Raw genomic sequence first — 20,752 nt, 5'->3', positions numbered from 1 at the left:
TTTATTGCATACGACAGTTTTAAGTCCCGGTTAGCTAGCAATTATTTAAAAATATAAAAATGTCTTCTTTAAAGTTCATTGTCCTCCAAATATGGCTAATAAAGGAATTGGGAGTGTTTTTTTGTTTGTTTTTTATTTTGGCTCATCTCAATTATTGAATCCTTTAGCTCTTCTAATAAATTATTGATCTTAAGCCATGCTGAAACTGGCGGGTGTTTGTTTGCTAAATGACAGATTCACATCCTGGAGAGTGGCGAGGTTCGGATATTCAGCCGGAACCAGGAGGATAACACCAGCAAGTACCCTGATATCATCTCTCGCATCCCCAAGGTACAGTAAAAGGCTATGAAAAGGTTAGCGGTATGCTATTATCGGCCAGCTATGTGGAACATTGTTTCATTCATGTGACACCTGTTTTTTTATGTTCTCCTATTTAAACTCAGTCGTTGTGCTTAAGTGTATGTCTATACATACCTCTAAATAGGCCCTTTCTAATTAATACTTGTCAGGGAAAAATTAGTAAAAAAAAATTCATTTTGATTTGGGAAAAAAATCTTTTACCATTTCTAAAAAATACATTCATGATACTGTTCATAATGACTACAGGGAGTCCGAGGTTAATGAATGAGTTGTTCCTATCCTGAAGATCAGATCTCACCCTTTTTTCTGCGCCAATGCAATTTTTCTGGCATTATTGTTTTTACGAGGCAAGATAAAAACATTTCCAGTGCACAAGAAGACACACGGTTATTATGGGTGCTTGAAATCCTTGAAAATGTTTTAATTTTAAACTAGTGTTTTCAAGGTCAAGAAAATGTTTGAATTTGGGGTAAGGTGCTTGAAAATTCTTAATTGTTGCATTGCCTTGTTTCTTGGCAATAGAGATTTTTTAAAATGGAAATAACGCGACAAGCCTGCTCTTGTGGCTTGTCATTATGGCATGTGAAGCGCCACGGCCCCCTACTGGTCGCACCCAAGAGGGCAGCTGTATTTAGAAAACTGTCTCTTTTGGCCCATTGGGATAAAACATTCAGGAGGAAACGAAGATATATTTTTTGTATCTTCCAATACATGGTCACAGTCAGATACCTTGACAATAAATAAGGAAGAAAAGATAATATGCCTTTCCATTTTTTTAAATGACTAAGGAGGCTAGCTCATATTTCTTTCATAACATTTGATAAATATAAAATAACAAAAAATATCAAGCACTTAGACATGTAGCCAGCTATTCTAATATTGGTCTTAAGCTCAGTGCACATTATTACTTCACGAAAAACACATTTTATGCGAGGAAGACACTCGATGGGACACTTGGGACAAGAGTGACGTCAAATGATAAAAAAACAAAAACATAATATACAGGGTTTGTGCTGTTGCCTGAAATGCTTTAATGCTCTATTTTCAATGATTGAAAGTTCTTAAATTTTGGGTCAAGTGCTTGTAAAGGCTTGAAGCTGTTGCCATGTTTCTAAAGTCTGCTTAAAATTTATGACGACACTGCTCTCTGGTGGCTTTGCTTTGATATTGCATTTCTTTTTTCCTCGTGGGTAACTGTTATTAGTTTGTACGGCGTTGTCCTTTGAAGCATCATTCCCCCTATGGGCCGTGCCCTAGCGCACAGGTTTATGGTACACCTAAAAAAATGAAGTTAGCATTTCGGTAAATTGTAATGAGATGAAATTCCTGCAAATGAAAATATGTAAGCCCCATATTACTGTTATTTTTACCAAACACTTAGTGTATATGGGGAGAAATATGTCTTAAAAACAAAAATATTTGTGATTTACTGAAGATATAAATTTCATGTTGTGATAATTGTACATGCAACATGAAAATAAATTACATATGTAAATCACAGATATATTAGTAGCTCTGCAAAATATATGCTTCACACCAGATTTTTAAAAAAAATTTCTTGGCACTGCAGAAATCAGAACATTGGCTATGAAAGTCTTTAAAAAGTGCTCAAATTTGGCGATGAAAATGGTGTACTAACCATAGAATAACATTTTCGTTTGGCTGGCCGGATCAAAAACCTGGTGTATGTGGCCCGCTGTCCGTAGATTGTCCACCTCTTTTCTAGTATGTTATAAATTGAGTACTTCTTGTACGTGGTCCTTTTTGTTTTTACTACAAAGAGGAAAAAACATCCATGACAATCACTACGAATCTATGTATCGGGACCAGCCAAGAAAAAACACAGTCCTTGTTCTCTAAATTCAATTATCCATTCTGATACTGTTTGCTAATGGAGTCCTAAAGTAAATTGAGTCGCACGCAAATGATAACGAACTGCCACCTAAAATTCTTCCTTGTCCAACTGTGGTTTTGCTGAGTCTAGTTGCCATTTGGTTTTGGAAGCGGAAAGTAATTTATGCTGACAATCGCAAGACAATCCGCTAGACCAGCACCATAGTTGGCCCGGGGTTAACCGCGAGTGAGCGCCCGTTTCCTCTGCGCCCGCTGAGCTTGATTTTTCTTCCCCTCCTGTCTCATCCAAAGCTGCAATTAAATAGCAAATGAGGTTACATTGCTTTATTGGAGCCGTTCTTGTTCACGCTCGTTGGCGCGCGGCTGTTATTGAAATGTCAGTCGTATATCTGCGGGCTCTGGCTTTAATTGCGTTAAAATATTTAATTGAGTTACTCGCATGACTGCGCCACTCTGTAGAGGTGGTTGTGCTGAATAGTTGCCCTCTTTTGCGCCCCCGAAAAACCGCAACTTATAAAAAAACTGAAAGGAGCTGAACAAAAATGGCACCAAATAGAAAATAGTTGTGCTATTAAAACAGCAAGATTAATTTTGAATTTGTCAGTGCAGAAATCATTTGTGGGAAAAAAAACGTTTATAAAGTACTTTTTGTCAAACAAATACTTTTGAAAAACTGTAAATTGGGTTTATTCTTGAGTAATAAATGAATAATTTAAGGTTTCTACTTTGTCGGTTTTGACTGTCGCGGGACATTTTTGGAACTCATCCCCCGTGAAAAACGAGGGATTATTACATTTTACATGAGCCTCACTTCAAGGGAATTGACATCATTGTCCACTATCTTCCTGCTATTGGTAGCCCAAAAACATAAACCTACCGAAAAGGCTGGGCTAAAAATTAGAAGGTAAAAGGTGCTTTATGAGTCTGTCTAGTTTGTATCCTTTCTTTTACTTTTTAGCGTTTGTTTTTTTTTGCACCTACTCAATACAGCGTCATCTTATGGTCAAAAAATCCACTTTGTCTCTTTCGTGTAAGTGCAGCCAATGCAAATTATGTATTTGTCTATTACTAATTGATTTAATTTCAATTTTTGGATCTCTATCAAATATTTCAAAAGGTATTTACGAACAGTAGAATGTTTTTTCTCTGAGCTTTATTTGGTGGAAATTACAATTGGGCAAACCAAGTTCTGGCGGCCCCCAAGTGGGCTGAGTTTGAGACCCCTGTTTTAAGCCAAACAGGCCGAAGTAGACATGTCCTTTGGTAAAAGAAAAAATATAGCAAAACCTTCCCTCCTTTTAACTGGACCTAGAACATATTGGCTCTGTCTTCCAGCCTCGCAGCACTTTCTTTCATCCTCCACACCTTCTGCTGGTACGGTGTCAGTCCTATCTCATGTCTTTGTGACTTTTTAATGAAACCTCTCCCTCTTGCCTGTGTAGTGTCTCTCACACTTCTTGGGAGGAAGAGAGAGGTGAGCTTTGATACATTCTTGTCACCTTTTTTCTTTTTTGGCTTTTCGCCTCTGGTACCGTCACTCTTACAGAATTTTTCTTCCATTCAGTCTTTTTCGACGACAGTCTCCCCACTGTTTTGTAATTCTTTGCTTTCGGCGTCACTTTATCGCCTTCTTGCAGCTTTTTGACGCTTCCAGCGTACCCCCGAATTTTTCAGCGGTGGATGTTTGGCTTTCTTGTCATTCTTTTTATTGTTTATTTTCATCGACAGACCCCGCCTCCAAACTCCGCCAGCCGTTTACTTAACTCTGACGTCGATGAATGCACTGCGAGTGATTGATTGTTTTGTGCCTCGTTCTGTTTTCAAAAGATGAAAAAAAAAAAACTGCAGTCAGTCAATCACGGCAAATGCTTTGGAATTAGCGTTGGGTTGTCACGGCGACACGGCAGCACAATGGAGATGGCGAGCCAGGCCGCTATAGCGATGTGACGGCATTTGCATTCCAATGAGGCAAAAGTGACGCGGGGTAATATAGATGCATTACAGCCGCTCGTTAGACCGAACTCGCCCTTAAGTCGCGAATTCCCAGCGCTTGTATGTGATTGGCCGAGACGAGGCAGGTGATGTCACGTTAAAGAATGCATTTCAAAGCCTAAGCTCATCAACTCTTACTTTCTGAGGGTCACAACAAATCTGAACAATTTTACGTTCTAGAATATTCTTTTGTGGCAACTCTCCAATTATGAGATGAAGTCTGCTTTTACCTACGTGCTCACATTGTAAAAAAAATAAAAACGTGACACATTGGCATATAACGTTGTATGTATTATCTACTTAATTCATCTTTTTATTTTCCACACAATAAACAATGGGAAAAAACAAAAAAATATTTCTTATTTATCTTGGAAAAAACATATATACATAACACACATCATACTGTTGCTTTTTGGTTAATTTGTTTTGCATTTGTGCACTTTTATTGTAAAACATTCTTTTAATCAAAAGGTAAATGTTTAAAAAAAATGGAAATGTAATGGGATTCTCACAGAATATGAGAATATTGTGATAAAGTTGGACGAAAATAAGTCTTGTTTTGTATCATAGCTGATTATGGCATAAGGCTTAAACACAAATGTCCAATCTCCAAATATTACAATATCATGAATGGATAAATAACTTAAAACTAACCCTTGAAAAACAATACTTGGTTTAGTAAACTAAATCACAACAAAAGCACAACCACAAAAGATGACTGAACCTTTAACAATATTGTGAGGACGAACCGCTTTCAGGATTTGGGGAAGCTTCAAATACAGTGAACAAAAGCAGGTATCTAGGTATCAAAAACCACTGTTCAAGAATATAGAAGTGCTACACGTGGGCTATGTAAAAGAAGCATTGGGCAGTTGCAGGGTTAAAATTCTGGTAAATGACAAGGTCTGATATTTCTTCTTCAAATAACAGATCCAAGATCCAACATAAACAGACATTAGATGTTGTTTATTTACCTCAATAAAACAAAAGCAGCATCATAAATTGTTTAGGAATATCGAAGAGGTTTTTCTTTTTTTCTTTTTTTCTTTTTTTTTTTTCTTTTTTTTTCACAAAGATCTGGCTATTTAATTAAGCTGACTAAGACAGAACGTTAGAAAAGATGCTTAATGTAGGCCTTATCTCTGTCCAGCTTTGTTTTTACAAATGCGGGTTTTCTGTCGCTGTTATTGTAAAGGTTTCAAATGTACAATGTACCCTTTTTCTGTCCCATGTCTATCACATCCCGCTTGTGGCCGCTCGAAATGATAGTAACCCAGCACACCTTTTCTCATTGCTTGTTGTCCAATTCACGTTCTCTTTGGCAAACTTTTCACATTCTTGTAGGAGGTCTCTTGTGTATGTTATTTTCCATTTTAATTATAAGTGAACTTCCGATTAAATCGCCAGAATCGAATGCATTAGACTCTTTGTGATAAATCACAAATCTAACAAATGGATATGTCATCTATTTAAGAGCAGTGACATCCCTCCAAGTGTTGGTCGCACACTTTTAAGCTTATGCACACTACCCAAACAATGTTGAATGTTCTGTTTATGTTATAAATGTAAAATTTCTTAATTTACTGATATTAATGTGTTCTGTGCCTTTTTTCCCCTGATATTTTGTCTGACTGTGTTGTATGGGGCAGAGACCCGGAGCCTGAACGCAGATTCGAGAAGGAAATTAAATATTTTTGAGATGAAGTTTTTGAGGAGTATATTATGATTGACAAGATTGGATAGATTGAGAAATGAAATTGTGAGAGACAGAACTGGAGTTGTAGTGGAACTGAGCAAGCATGTGGATAAGAGAGTACTCGGTAGGTTTGGACACATGGAGAGGATGGATGAGGGGCGAATGTTGAAAAGGATCTACAGAGCAGAAGTAAATGGAAGCAGACCAAGAGGAAGGCCACGATTGACATAGATGGATGGTGTTATGAGTGCACTGCAAGAAAAAGGTCTAAATATATTGGAAGCTAGAGCTTTTGTTGGTGATAGGAATGAGTAGAGAGGTTTTGTAAAAGGGTAGTGGGATATTTGGACGCGTTATAAGGAATGGGCAGGGCACCTCTATGATGCGGCAGGGGTAAACCAGTGAAAGCTGTCGGGCCCTGACTGTTGAACAGAAGTGTGTTGTGTCACCTTGACCTGAGTGACATAGCCGCTTTCACGGTCCTGTTTCATCTGGAGGGACGAAAGCATGACGTACTTGGGTGCCGAGCTGCTTAACTTGTTTGGGCATTTGGGTCTGGCCATGATCCAAAAACTTTTGTGTGTTTTTTGCTACTTTTTCCCTTTTTTATTTTCTTTATTTTTGTATGTGTTTGTCTTGCTGTCAGTCACCCCTCTCGAGGGATATCACCTGGGTAGATAGATAGATGGATAAATATTTTGTCTGTTTCATGTTTAGCATGATAATGTATTAAGATATATACTTCTTGGATAGCCTCTCAAGCTAAATAACACCAAGTTTCTGTTTTTATTTATGGCTTTGCTTTTCAGGTGAAGAAAGTCTCTGTGGTCTCTTGTGTGCTGGACTCAGAGGCAGTGGCCTGGGATCGTGAAAAGAAACAGATCCAGCCATTCCAGGTCCTCACCACACGCAAGAGGAAGGTAGGAACAATGAGCGTCATTCATTTGCACCATAAGTACGTGTTAATATCAATCATTGAAATGATGACTATCATCTGCCAACTTTATGAGACACCTACTCTAAGTATATATATATATATATATATATATATATACTCTGCAACACAAACTAAGAATTTTATCGGGTATCAGCCCATTGACTTGCCTGAAGAGCGTAAGTAGAGTTTACAAAGAAATGCAAAAAAGAAAATTGCGCATTTGCACTTTGTGCAAATGGCTTAACACTTTGTGCAAATGGATGAACACTTTGACTTTTCTATTGACACAATAATAGCTTTTATTTTATATATATATATATATATTTATATATACCACAGCCATGTCCCCCTAGTGGGAGGTGGCTAGAGTCATTTCTGACTCTTTTTTTTTTTGGGAGATTGATTCAGAGGAGGGGATTCCCAGCCCCCTCGCTCAACCCAACTGAGGTGTTGGGAGTCATTAGGTGAAATAGCTTTTATACAATCAAGAAAATGTGCTGTTAACGGGTGCTTTTGAAGTGAAGGGAAAAGGTACTTCAAATGGACACCAACTGAACAAAAACAAAATGGGGGGGAAACAATCGCAATAAAATATCAGATTTTACTGTCTTTGAGTTTGAGCATCTCCAGAGCATAAGCTGCATTAGGTCAAAAATGCATTATTGGGAGTACCCAAAACATACAGAAGCTTGTGGTTGTGACATTGAAAGAGACTGTGACTGCTTTTTTGTCTGGAAGATAACAGCGCTAGTTTAAGGTTAGAAAAAGTCTCCAGCTTTTTTCAGCAAAGAAAAAAAAACTAGTTTTCTGCAAAAAAGGCGACGCAAATTTGGAAAAGATCGTGTTGTCTGTTTTCCGCTCCACGCAGAGAACGAGATTTGTTTATTGCGTACAAGACTGCGGGGTTGATTTACGGTGAAAAATAAGATTTGTTATTGACCAAAGAACAAAATGTTAATGAACAGCTTGGAGAAATATTGCGCTAACTTTTGCTGAGGGAAAAAAAATGGTTAGCATTTGCTGACAATCATAGGTTTCAGTGTAAAAAAAAAAGAGGCAGGGATGGTTTTTGGCGAAGAAAGAAACATATGGTTTCAATGTCAAGTCATTGAGACTCTTTGTGATTAAGAGCTATACAGATAAACATGACAATGTAGAAGAAAATAAGCTTAAAAGAGACGGCGCTAGTTTCCTGGCAATGGAATCAATACTTGTTTTTTATGTGAAAGATGATGCCTGCTTTGAAGAGAGAAAATGAGAATTTTTAGCATGGGGAACAATAACGCCGATTATTGTCGAAGAAGATCCTACAGGGTTACCGCAGATCCTTAAAAAGTCTTAAAAGGCATCGCAATTATTATTCAACAAAATAAGTTTTTCATTGTGTGCCTTCATGTGTTTTAAAATGTGACGTTTACTTTGGACCATAGGAAAGTGGCTGTCCAGCAAACGTTTTTTGCTATGGCTAAAAGCTGTGTTGGTCATGTGCACCTGATATGCTGTTTTTTGTTTTGTGTTTTTTGTCAACTTGGTATTAAATTTAGTTTTCAAAATGAGTTTAAAGTCTTAAAAAAGCCTTGAATTAAACTTTCTTTGAGCTGTAGGAACCCAGCTGGAAGCTTTTCCGGTTAAAGAGGACAGCTGGTTTGGTCGATAAAGAAGGCAAATAACATTTTTCAGTGTAGGTATATAAGCTAGTTACGAGCATAGAAAAAGAGGCCACTCCCTTGGTGAAGAAAATTACACAAGTGATGATGATGCTCATTGAAGATTCTAGGGTTTTTTTGGGCAAAGAAGAAGACGATGCAAAATATTTGCATTGGGAAAGATGGTGCTAATTTTTGTTAGAGATTTTTGTTTCTGCATGAAAAGTAAAATCATTAGTTTCTGACACAAAACAGAAGCCATTCCTGTTTTTCGGCAAACGAGGAAACTAGTTTTTGGTGTGGGAAATGACAAAAATTTTCTACTTGAAGACTACTTTTCGATGCGAATAAATAAGCTATCTTTTGGCAAACAAAGGAGAAAATGCTTATTTCTTGTCGAAGAAAACTAGTTTTTGGATAAAAAATGATGCCCATTTTAAACTTAGATGATACCCACACACATTTTCTCGCGTAGAAGAAGACTGCACTGTTTTTAGTGTCGAAGATAAACCTAGCTTTTCGTGCAGAAGAAGACAATGCTAGATTTTGGCTTGGTAAAATATGGTAATTTTTGGTGTTGAAGAAGATAAATTTAATTAATTTTTTTGCAAAGAACAGAACGCTAGTTATTAGTAAAGAAGACGACAACGCTCGCTTTTGGCATATAAGAAGTGGACTCGAATAAAATGCTGGTTTTATGTGTAGAAAAAACATTTCAGGTGTTGAGGTCAATGGTTGTTATTTAGGTTGAATCAATTAATCGTAATTGTCAGTGTGGTCGGAGCAAAAATTTGTCTTGTGAATGTTGATGTTTAAATCGCAGGAATAGTCGAGCCATGACAAAAACTGTAACTTACTGTTCTGAAGTGGCGTAAATTTCTCAATGCAAATTCTGGTAACGACACATACCTAAACAGATACACTTTTGTCAATTTATCGCGCAATAGAGATCAGGAAGTGGTAGCGAGGAGGACATTCTGATTGATTGAGGTAGGGGAGTGAGGTCTAGTACCAGGAGGAGTTGAAGATTGATAAGGAAGCGTCAAATGGATGGAGGCACAAAGATGAGACCGCGGAGGTAACGGCTTTGTGTGATTGCAAATGTCAGCTTGGGTTTTTTCACTTTTGATCGGAATAATGGCGTCAGCCCGGCACACAAATCACATGACACTGGCACACGGAGCAAGCATCGGCCTCCACGCCGCTGCTCGTTCACGGGCGTTGACACGGGCACAAATGAAGAAAAGGACAGGAAGGATGAGCAGCCGGCGCTAATAGAAGAACGTCAAGATGAACGTTGCCGTTGCGCTTTTGTTCTAGGGGACCACTCAACCTCTCCCTCGCAGGCTCACAGTTATTTGAAAGAAGCTCCTTGTGCACGAACGCAGTCACTTCCTTCACCTACTGCTGGCGCTGTTGTCAGCCAAGTAAGATTGTGAATGTGGCACATGAGCTTCTGTGGAACATGCTGGCCTACCTCATACACTAGTTGAAAATGAGCCACAAAATTTGCTAAATTGTGAAAAACACCGGATGGAATTTAAAAAATAAATCAGGATTTGTCAAAACTAATGCGGAATATTGGAAATATAGATGCTTTTGCAAAAATTGCTGAGTGCTGGTTTTTTTAAAGGTCTGCTTGCAGTAGTTATTGGATATGTTGCTACTAAATGTCATTGTACAACTTTTAATTGCACTATGGTTCAGATGTACTCACAACTTAGAGCGGTTTTCAAGCACTGCCTTTGAAATGTTTGTGCCTGTTTCCTTATCTTATTTTTCCTCTTTGAGTCTTTATTACATATTTATGGCAGATTTCCTTGTCTAATCTTGTAAACAATGTGCACTGTGTTGTTATCAATGGCAGTTAAGACTATTCTAATTGTGGCTATGATTTTATTTTAATTTTAAATTACTTTAAAACTGATTTTGAAATAACTTAATATTACGAGAACATTTCAGGTTGCTTTTTTGGAATCAAATATTTTTTTCAAATTTTTTTTTATTTGTCATTTCATTAATTTGTCGTTTTTAGAACGGAAAAAAATGGCTTGATTGTAAAATCAAGGGTCAGTACTTTAAATACTCAAAGTGGGTGCTAATTGTCAAAAAAATTTACAAGTATATTTTGAGACAGTCATAATCACAGAATCAGTCAGATCATTCATGAGTATCTTTATATCTTAGACGTGCTCAAATAAACGTTTCCCTTTCCTTTTTTTTGTGGGGGCATTGGCGTTTGGACAGTATTTGAAACCGGCCTTTTCTTTCTTTCACCTTTTCTATGATGACAAACATAGTCACTCTCCAACCTTTTCTCTGCCCCCTTCCCCCAACCTAGTGTTTTGCAAGTCCCTGAACAGCGTTAGTAAAAGTAAGATAAAAGCAGATAGGCACAGTAGGAAAAAAAAAGCTCTTTAAACAAATTATGGGCATTGTTAACACATTCTTAACTCATTAAATGCCATAACGTAAAACTTATAAAGGGTTGAGTGTAGCTCCTCAAAAAGTATCAAGGCCCTGGGAATGATTTTAGTAAGAAAATTCACCATTAGATGGCACGAGTTACAGCTGTCACATCTTTGCCCATATACCTATGATATTCCACTTCTCTGTGTTGCTTCCTGTTTCTTGCGATTGAGAGTGTGTAAGCGGCCAATATGGCGAGTAAGTGTAGTTCAACAGTGCTGTGCAAAAAGCAAATGTATGGATAAGTACAGATACAGCTTTGAGTTTTTTTATTTTTTTTATTAAAAAAAAAAAAAAGAAAGTCCCTTTGTCGTCGTCGTGGCAAAGGAGGCTGACGTTTCGTGCACAACCAAAGAAACGAGATCCCCATGGTTTATTTTTTAAACTGGATTAAAAATCAATCAGCCCTAATTTTGCTGTTGGGTTTGATTGTTTAGTAAAAAATAGAAATCCTGTATTTTGGGAAGCTTCTTCTACAACACTTACGTTTAACTTTGAAGGTTTAAAAGAAAATGTGTTAATAGGCTTCTTGTCACATTGTGTAGCATCTTTTCCTCACCTAAGGTGCAACTAACACTCCATTGATTGCCGTGAAAATTTGATGGTTTTAATTAAGTGAAAAGAAAGTTAGCATGCATTTTTTTTCCCTTAACACATTAGTCTTTTCCAACGTGTAGCAGCATTAGTGTGAGAATATTGTTCGGTGTGAATATATCACTAAGCTCTCAATGCATATTAAACTCACGTGATTAAATCCGAAACAAAAAAGATATAAACAAAATTGGTCTTTTGGAGTACCAAAGTATAACCTTTTAGTTTTTGATCTAAGCAATTTGGTGCGTGCATTTTTGTTACAAGAAACCAATTGAGCGTGTCTGCGTCTGTTCCCGCAGGACGTGGACGCGGCAGACATCAAAGTTCAAGTGTGCGTGTACGCCTTTGATCTTCTCTATCTCAACGGAGAGGTAAGCATTGCAGCACGGCTTCACTACATCCATCATATCTACACGGTACAAAATGGTGTTGGCGAGGACGGATATGAGGTAATTGCTTCTAAAGTTTGACCTGGATATAGAGACATATTTTCTGGCCACCTTTTTTTTTTTTTTAATTTGCGAAGCACACTGATGACTTTTTCCATTATTTTCATTTTTGAAACTGAGATTAATTTTCACTTTTACATTTATAACGCGATTAAAAAGTTGCTACTACTAAAATTTCAAATACCCTATTTATTCAAGTATAGTGCGCACCACTAATTTTGGATTAAAAATAGGTGTAAAGTTTTGTTTTGCGTTTTCTCTGCTGAAACTTTGTAAGTGACAAACGTTGAAGCGAGGCAGCCTGGTGTTGGAGAGAAGGTGCCCCCATTGATTTCATGTTTGTTGTTGTTGTATAAGCCACGCCCTCTCCCTACATGATGCCACTCATAAGATGACTCAGATTTCAGAATGCATTTTTATAGTCTTAAATTCGGCTTAATCGTGAGTAAATGTGTTAGGGAGAATATCTGCATGTTGAGAAAGAAATGCAATGACCTCCTTCTTCTGTGCTGGAGATGACGCCGCCATGACTCTGGGTTCATATGGGTGCTTGTAATCTTTCAAACTGCTTGAATTTTAATTTTGTGCTTTCGAGGGTTGAAGTGGAGGAAGTGCATGTGAATGCTTGAAGCTGTTGCCATGATTATCAACAAGTTTGCTTAAAAATGATCCCGACACTGCTCTGGTGCTTCGTTTTGCCATTGCATACTTTCTCCACTCGTTATTAACGGCAGCTGGCATCAGTTTGTATGGCATTGTCCCATAAAGTTTCATCGCCCTCTAAGGGTCGCGCCCTCTGGGACTACTCTTGAACTTGATACTCTTTTATCAGGCTAAGTGGATTTTTGTTTAAAAGAAAAAACGTGTGTACCAAAATTCCCCTTTTAAGGTATCACTGTACTTGACATTGGACCCAGTGAATAATCAGCAGTTGAGTACATTTAATGGCATCTGTGCGTGAGCAATCCAAAATGAGCATTTTAATGCATTAATAAGCTGATAGTCATGGTAACATGCTAATCATGCTTGACAATATGAAATATGGTACACAATTGGCACGTGTACAATTATTTGAAATGAATCCAACGAGAGGTATCTTGTAGTTTGTGCAATGAAGCGCTCCATTGGCTCTTTTGTATTATGGAGATTATTACTTGTCCTTTCAAAATAAAAGTGGGGACCTTTAAGTGTGTCTGTGTGCTTGGTTGTTTGCGTGTTTGTGTGGGGGTGAGAGTGTGGGTGTGTCCGTCTGTCCGTCCACCCGTCCGGCCACCCTGGATTTCTTTTTTTTTTTTTTTTTTTTGCCTATGTGAAACTGTGCCCCATCCACAACATTGTCATCGCCACTGAATGTCACTGAAGATGCTGCAGGGCACAGTAAACAGATAATGGTGCTCGTTGTAATTCCAGCATTGTGTGATTGTCTGCGTGCGCAGGAATTAAATTGTGTCACGTAACCCGTGTGTTTGCGTCCCTGCAAATAGAAGACACAATAGGCCAGCAAATTCCCCAAAGTTGTCTTCGCTAAAAAGCAAATCGGCACAATTGTTTCCCTAAACGGCACCCCCAGCCCCCCAAGTGGCACAAAACTAATTTGCTAATTAAAGCAGTGACGCCTAATTTGTGCAATCACGCAGTCGTAACACAGCTATAGCTTGTCTGACGCTCCATTATTTAGAATGCGTTATTTCGCTCTTGTCCCTGCTTTGTTTGCACCCGACACGCCACAGCCACTCCGACTGAAGTTGCTTTTTAAAACTCGCTTAATGCGTGTCTGGCCCTTTACAACTTAAGATAACAGATTATTGGAAAAAGACGAGGTATTCCAAATTTATACCCTCATAAAGCTTGACAGATTAAAAATGCCCAATGGAAAATGAGTAAAAGATACAATAAAATGCAAAAAACACTAAAATATATATTAATGAACAAATAAAACACAGTAAAAAGCCATATAGTCCCCCAAAATTAGGAGAGTTTTTTTCCAAGTTCAACAACCATGCTGGAGAACGTGTGGAGAGTTAGACATTGACCACATCCATGTATTTTGGCTTTGCCCAATAATTCAAGATTACTGGGAAAAATTATGGTTTGCTTCAAAGAAAATATTGGGATATCGAATACCTAAAACATTCAAGGTGCTCTATTAAGGCCACCTAACAGAAGAAGTATTACAGAGAAGGGATGAGTACCTGGTTAAGAAATTGACAGCTAGCGAAAAACTAATAAGAAGACTAGGGCACAAGCGAGATCTCCCCACCATGGAGCAGTGGGTGTTTTGTAATAGAGAACCACATTTCGTATAAGAATACAGGAGAGCCAATTCATGGACAAATGGGAAAACTTGATGCACTTTAGGGAAACTAAGGTCACCTCCTACAAACAATGAACACTGAACTTTGAATAATGATTTGAACATGTTTTTGTGTTTTTTATTTTAATTTTATTTTTATATGAAAATGAATACATAAATCTGAGAATTATATATAATTTCATAAATGTATTTTTTTTTCACTGAACTGTATTGAATCACGTCGTAGGCATTGTTCACATGAAGGCATCACTTCCTGTTCTCTATATTGACAGGATTTCTTGTAAACATTGAGGTTCTTCTAATCCTGTGCAAATTACTAATCTCTGTTATGGATCACCATCATGGAATGGGTTCGGTCGAGACAACGCATTTTTAATTGTTTTATCCATCCATCCATCCATTATCTGTACTGCTTATCCTCAGTAGGGTCACGGGGGTGCTGGAGCCCATCCCATCTACAGGCAGTGGGCATGGGACACCCTGAACTGGTTGCCAGCCAGTCGCTGGGCACACAGGGACAAATAACTTGTTCGCTCATTCACACTTAGGGACAATTTGGACTGGCCAATTTGCATGTTTTTGGGATGTGGGAGGAAACCAGAGTGCCTGGGGGAAACTCACGCAAGCACGGGGAGAACATGCAAACTCCACACAGGAGGTTCGATCTCATGACCTCAGAACTTTGCCACACACGCGCTAACCACTGCGCCGCCGTGCTGCCCTTATTGTTTTATTTGTTATTTAAATTTTGTAGTTTTAATTTTCCCTTTTTATTTTTGTTTTTGTGTCCATCCTTATTTTATTCATTTATCTGTATTTAATTAAGGCGTTTTCGGGCTCCCCTTGTGTCGTAATGTAGATAGCCCAAAATTAAAATGTTGATTAATTGATTGTGATTTAAAAAAATAAAATACAACTAAACAAACTTTTATTAATTTACTTTATTTTATTATTACGTTTATTATCCAGCAATTTATTTTTATATGTACCGTATATAAGTAAAAATTCTTAAAATATTTCTGCCACTTTTGCTAAAGCTCAAAGGTTGATGGGGTACGCTCATTTGTGGTGTCCATAAAAAGTTAAAAGTATAAAAAAAAATCCCTATTAAGTCTGTTTTAACAATGGCCAATTGAGTTCAAAGAGCCTTCATAGAAAAATTCCACTGCGCCTATCTTTTCTTTTTTATTAGAGCTGTTCGAGGCTCACAAAACATTAGTAATTTTATGCTTGTCCTCGTGGTTTTCTGTTAGTGTAGCATGAAAATGGTTAAACTAAGAAAATGACTTAAATACAGCCCAAACACAAACAAAAAAAAACAAGAAATTTGAAAAAGGAAGTTTATTTAAGCGCGTCTATTAAATACACGTTCTTGCACACCACACAAGCAGCTTGACGATGACTCAAACTGAAAAAAGTGTCAGTGACTAGAAAAATTCAAAATTCTGGACAACCTCTTTAAGTAAATCAAGTTAAAATCATTCCTTCCACCGATTTCGCGATTCAGGAAGTCATATTACTGATATTCAAAACAATGAATCGCAAGAGCTTATAACCTTCCAAATATTCCTTTGAGAGATCATTTTCACATATAAGACGCACCATTCTATAAGGAGCATAAAAATAAAACAAGCAAGGGTTGCATTAAAAAGTCAGAAACAAAAAATAAAAACTCATTTAACAGAACATAAACAATAGAAGATTTGGTTTATTACAAAAATTAATTGATTCAATCATAAATGGTTAGCATATGTAGATGTATTTCATTGTAATAAGGTCATTCTGAATTTAGTAACCAAATATCAGGTCTATAGGGCACACCAGATTATAAAGCGCTCTTCCGAACTTTTGGTTTTTAGGTGCTCTTTATAGTTGCGCAAAATGATGTAATGGTGGTATTTGTGACGGTATAGGCTCTAGGAACCAATGCTTTGTTTCTTTTAGTCACAGCATAGTTGCAAGCATGGTTAAATTGAATTTAATCAAGCAATTTCTTATGCCGTGTGTTTAGTCACTGGTGCGACAGCCACTGTGTCGTCGTCGGGAGCTGTTGCGGGAGTCCTTTGTTGAAGTGGAAGGAGAGTTTGTCTTTGCCCGATACATTGACTCCAACAACACGGACACCATCGCAGAGTTCCTGGAGCAATCTGTCCGAGGTGCGTGTACATTGTTTGCTTGCAGCTTGATGTCGCCTCACAGAACTTCACAACTGTGTGCGTCTTTCCAGACTCTTGCGAAGGCCTGATGGTGAAGACTCTGGAAAAAGACGCCACCTATGAAATCGCCAAGCGCTCCCATAACTGGCTCAAGGTGAGCACACCCTCCTCCGCTCGGGAGGTTTAACGGTCCGGAACGCGACGGGCTTTACTGTATATTGGAGGAAGGACAGCCGGTCGAATAAAGTGGGTCGACGCTGTGCAATTTCAATGAGATTCTTTCCTCTCAAAAAGTAGAACAATGGTTTGACAATCATGGTGAAAAAAATGTATACTAGAGATGAAGTCCTCTTTTATCATATTGCGCTTTTCGCGGTTACAGTACTTTGCAGATTATCTTCATTAATTTTGTCCTGCATCCCAATTGCCTGTGTCTACCTGCTCGTCAAAAACGTTACCTTACTTACGTGCATTTTTCAATGTCGAGTTTTTCTGAAAGCCATCATGTCAACAAAATGCTCTGGACTGACAAAAACACCACAATGTTGAACTTCTCCACATGATAAAGGAAGGTAAAAACATTTTTTTTCGTCACATTTGTTGTACTAATAACGACCACATGACGGCAACAAAAAATAATCTGAAATGAAAGGTGAATACACGCTAGTGCAATATAGCAGCAATATTATTTTTGAAATTATACATTGACATTACAGACGTTGCAAAAAAAACCCACGCTTGAGTCTGTAAGTACGGTTTGTTGTTTGGTTCCTTTGTATAATATAGTATTTAATAAGTAGGTGAAGGTTTCTACTTTGCAGATTCTAACTATCGCAGGTCCTTTTTAAATAACAAATACAGTAGCTCTTCAGTTTGTTTTTGTTTTATAATCCATATTTAACCATTTATCATGTATTCTCATTAATGTCTTAAAAGGGGAAAATAAAGCAAAATTAACCCTTAAACGGTAACACTGAAAAACATAGGAAACGTCAATTAAGTTTTTTTTTGAATCTACAAAGAAAAAGATTAAATACAATTTTAACTTTATTTATAAGCAAAAAAAAATTAATGTCATCACACAGAATCCCTGAAAAATTTGCATTTTGACCTTACACAAAAAAAAATGGCGTCTCAAAGAGAACCAGCTCTTTATTGGGGGGTAGTGAGCTCTGTCATCCACTTTCAAGAGCCGGCTCATGCAGTATGTCACAAGTGATTACACCCTTCACATTTCTGCAGAGATTTCATTATTATATTTAATAGAACAACACTGAACAACACAATGAAAAGACGTCTGTGTAAAGCTTATACAGCAGAGTAAATTTATTTTTTCCCCTAAAAAAAACCTCAAAATAAACCCATCAATAACTGAACCCCAGGCAACAAAAGTGAGTGCACCCCAAAGGCACTACACCCCTATATGTCCAAACATGGCCATGCTGGTCAAATCCCCTCCAAAATACCATACCATATACTCTTACCAGGTCTCAGGTATGAATTGGAAGCTGGTGTGTTTGTAGTACACTCTGTCACACTGGTAATTGAATTTCCTAACACGGCACACCATGGTAGGGGACTCTATGGGGACCTCAAAAAATAACTTTGGTACTACATAAGGCTGCCCAAGGCTAAAAGATGATTGCCAATACCCTGTAATTGAGCTGCAGTACAGTGGCCAAGATCCTCTGGTGTTTAAAAATAAAATCAGGATGGACTCACAACAGGGCTCTTGCTGGATGTCCAAAGAAGCTAAGTGGACGTGCGCAGCATCACATCCGAATGCTATCTAAGAAAGAGTGCTGTCTCGATTGCTGCAGAGATTGAAGAGCTGGGAGGGTGATCAACCTGGAAATACTGAGACCATACACTTCAGGAACTTTCAATTTAGGGTGTACTCACTTTTGCTGCAAAGGGGTTTAGGTTATTAATGGCTGTATTTTAAGGTTTTTTAAAGGTTAAAATAAATTTACATTGCTATAAAAGCTTTACACAGACTTCTTTTCATTGTGTCAAAGTTTCTTCAGTGTTGTTCTACTAAACACTATAATTAAATCTATGCAAAAATCTGAGAAGTGTATTTACTTTTGTGACATATTGTCAAGCCTTTTCGGTTTCAAGGGCACAGGTCTGTTGACAACAGCACTGTCAAATTCAGGGCTCTTTTTTTTGAGTGCTACCCTCGTTTACCTTTTCTTTCGCGCATTAGTGTAAATACTGTATTCGTAATTGCTATCTAACTATGTTGGTCGCTATTTTGAATAGTGTTGAATAGTGAATGGTATTTTGAAGGGTGTGATCCGAAAATTCGTGACATAAAGAAAATTGGAGTAGAAATTAAAACCGCACCGCTGCAAAGTGAGTCGGGTGGGGGGGCACGTCGCCGTTGGCATTCTGCAGCCGAAGGCATTGATTCATAATCCCCCCCGCGCTGGGTTAGGGGACAGAAAGACGCAACCTATGATATTTGCCCCTAATCAACATTAACAAATGACAACAGTCAACATCTATGAATTTATAAAATCCCAAACCTAATCATTTAAACTAAAAACATTGTGTTTTTTCAACAAAATACATCATACATATGGCTGCTGTTGTATAAAACGTATCCCCTCAAACACATTTAATTTTGGAAGGATTTTGTACAACTTTAAAAACATCATTACGTTAAATATTGACAGATTTAAAAAACAATTACTCCTGAAAGCCATTGAGGGATTCTTTAGATCACAGATAATCAAAGACGGAATTTCAAAGGTAATTCTTTTTTTTTTACATGACAGCAAAAATGGGTCTTTGAACAATTCTCTTTATGAGTTCTTAAATCGATTCTGCCGATTTTATTTTGAAATCAAGATTGTTCCGGAAATTGACATACATCTTTCTTTGTTTTGTTCTGTTTTGAATATGTGATCTCTTAATCTGTAGACAATATCCCTTTTTATTTTCGATTGGCCTTTAGGTATTTAAATGAAGTATTGGGTTTTGTATTATTGGAGAAATCTTTGTTAGTATTTCTTTACTTCACTGAAACAGAACAGAGCTTTGAATATCGGTATTGGTCATGTAAACATGATTTCAGTCTATCTTAAATTCCGTTGCGATGATTTCAAACCTGTTAGCATCTTGTGCCCTCACAGTTGAAAAAGGATTACCTGGAGGGCGTGGGGGACACAGTGGACCTGTGTGTAATCGGGGCCTACCTGGGTAAAGGCAAGAGGACAGGGACCTACGGTGGCTTCCTGCTGGCCTGCTACGACGAAGAGAACGAAGAGTTTCAGTCTGTCTGCAAGGTGGGATTAGCATTTGCATCTACCATTAGCATCTGTTAATATGCTCTTTTCTGCAATTTTCTTTCCAGGGTTTGTACAGGTGCTTGACATACTTGAAAATGCTTGAATTTTAATGTTTTAAAGATTGGAGAGTGCTTGTAAATGCTTAAAATTGTTGCCACGTCTGTCTATAAATGTTGCTGACACTGCTTTCTGGTGGCTTCGCCTTGTCATTGCATTTCTTCTTCTCTCGTGATTAACTGCAGCTAACATTTCTCTGTATTGCATAGTCCTATGAAGTTTCATCCCCACTTATGGGTCATGCCCAAGAGGACAGATGCATGCTTACATCTTTAACAGGGCACTATGAATGTGTAATTGCGCAAGCATTATGTATCGATTATTGGCCTTACAAAAATTAATAAGGTAGCTTTTTTAAATTATTACCGGAAGAACAATTGAAAATGTAAGCTACATATTACCTTCATTATTTCCCAACACCTATATGAGGAGAGATTTGTCTCAAAAACAAATATTAGCGATTTACTCAAGATCTAAAAATCATGTCTTGATTAATGTACTCGCAAGATCAAAAATCGCATTTGTAAATTGCAGATATATTTTATACCTTATTCACACAATATTTTTTCATTTAATGGTACTGGCGGAATTGGAAATTAAAATGTGCTTGAATTTGGCCAGGATAAAGTGTACGAACCCGGTCTTTCCCATTTCAATTTTGTGATCTAACAAGTCATTATGCCTAACTTACCATTGATTATTTGAAATTCTGTCGCTTGTCTGTATGTTTCCCACAAATGTGGATTTTTTTTTTTATTGTGAGTTTGTCATGAGGTTGAAAACTGTGTAAACAAGGACAGTTCAGTGCAGATTTGCTCCAGAACACCCCCAAAAACATTAATCCCTGCTTTTTACAACTGTCGCTTTTTTATGCCTTAATCCATGGCAAAAGGATATGAGGGTGCAACGCCGGCAGCAAACCACAGAGACAC

The 20,752-nt window shown here is 37.7% G+C and overlaps 1 protein-coding gene across 1 annotated transcript in view; it reads left to right on the top strand.

Annotated features, from left to right (window-relative positions):
* lig1 (ligase I, DNA, ATP-dependent) overlaps positions 1-20,752 on the top strand; it is a 63,080-nt gene that overhangs the window by 31,085 nt on the left and 11,243 nt on the right. Inside the window, exons 17-22 of the mRNA XM_088336654.1 lie at positions 235-330; positions 6,712-6,822; positions 11,848-11,919; positions 16,323-16,467; positions 16,539-16,621; positions 19,608-19,760. Of these exons, the coding sequence (XP_088192780.1) occupies positions 235-330; positions 6,712-6,822; positions 11,848-11,919; positions 16,323-16,467; positions 16,539-16,621; positions 19,608-19,760 (660 nt within the window). The remainder of the gene's footprint in view (positions 1-234; positions 331-6,711; positions 6,823-11,847; positions 11,920-16,322; positions 16,468-16,538; positions 16,622-19,607; positions 19,761-20,752) is intronic.

Source organism: Urocampus carinirostris, chromosome 1 (assembly GCF_059441175.1).
Source record: "Urocampus carinirostris isolate Australia breed hairy pipefish chromosome 1, RoL_Ucar_1.0, whole genome shotgun sequence".
Lineage (NCBI taxonomy): Eukaryota > Metazoa > Chordata > Actinopteri > Syngnathiformes > Syngnathidae > Urocampus > Urocampus carinirostris.
Note: the sequence above shows the minus strand (reverse complement) of the source record. Positions and strands in the feature narration are given on the sequence as shown.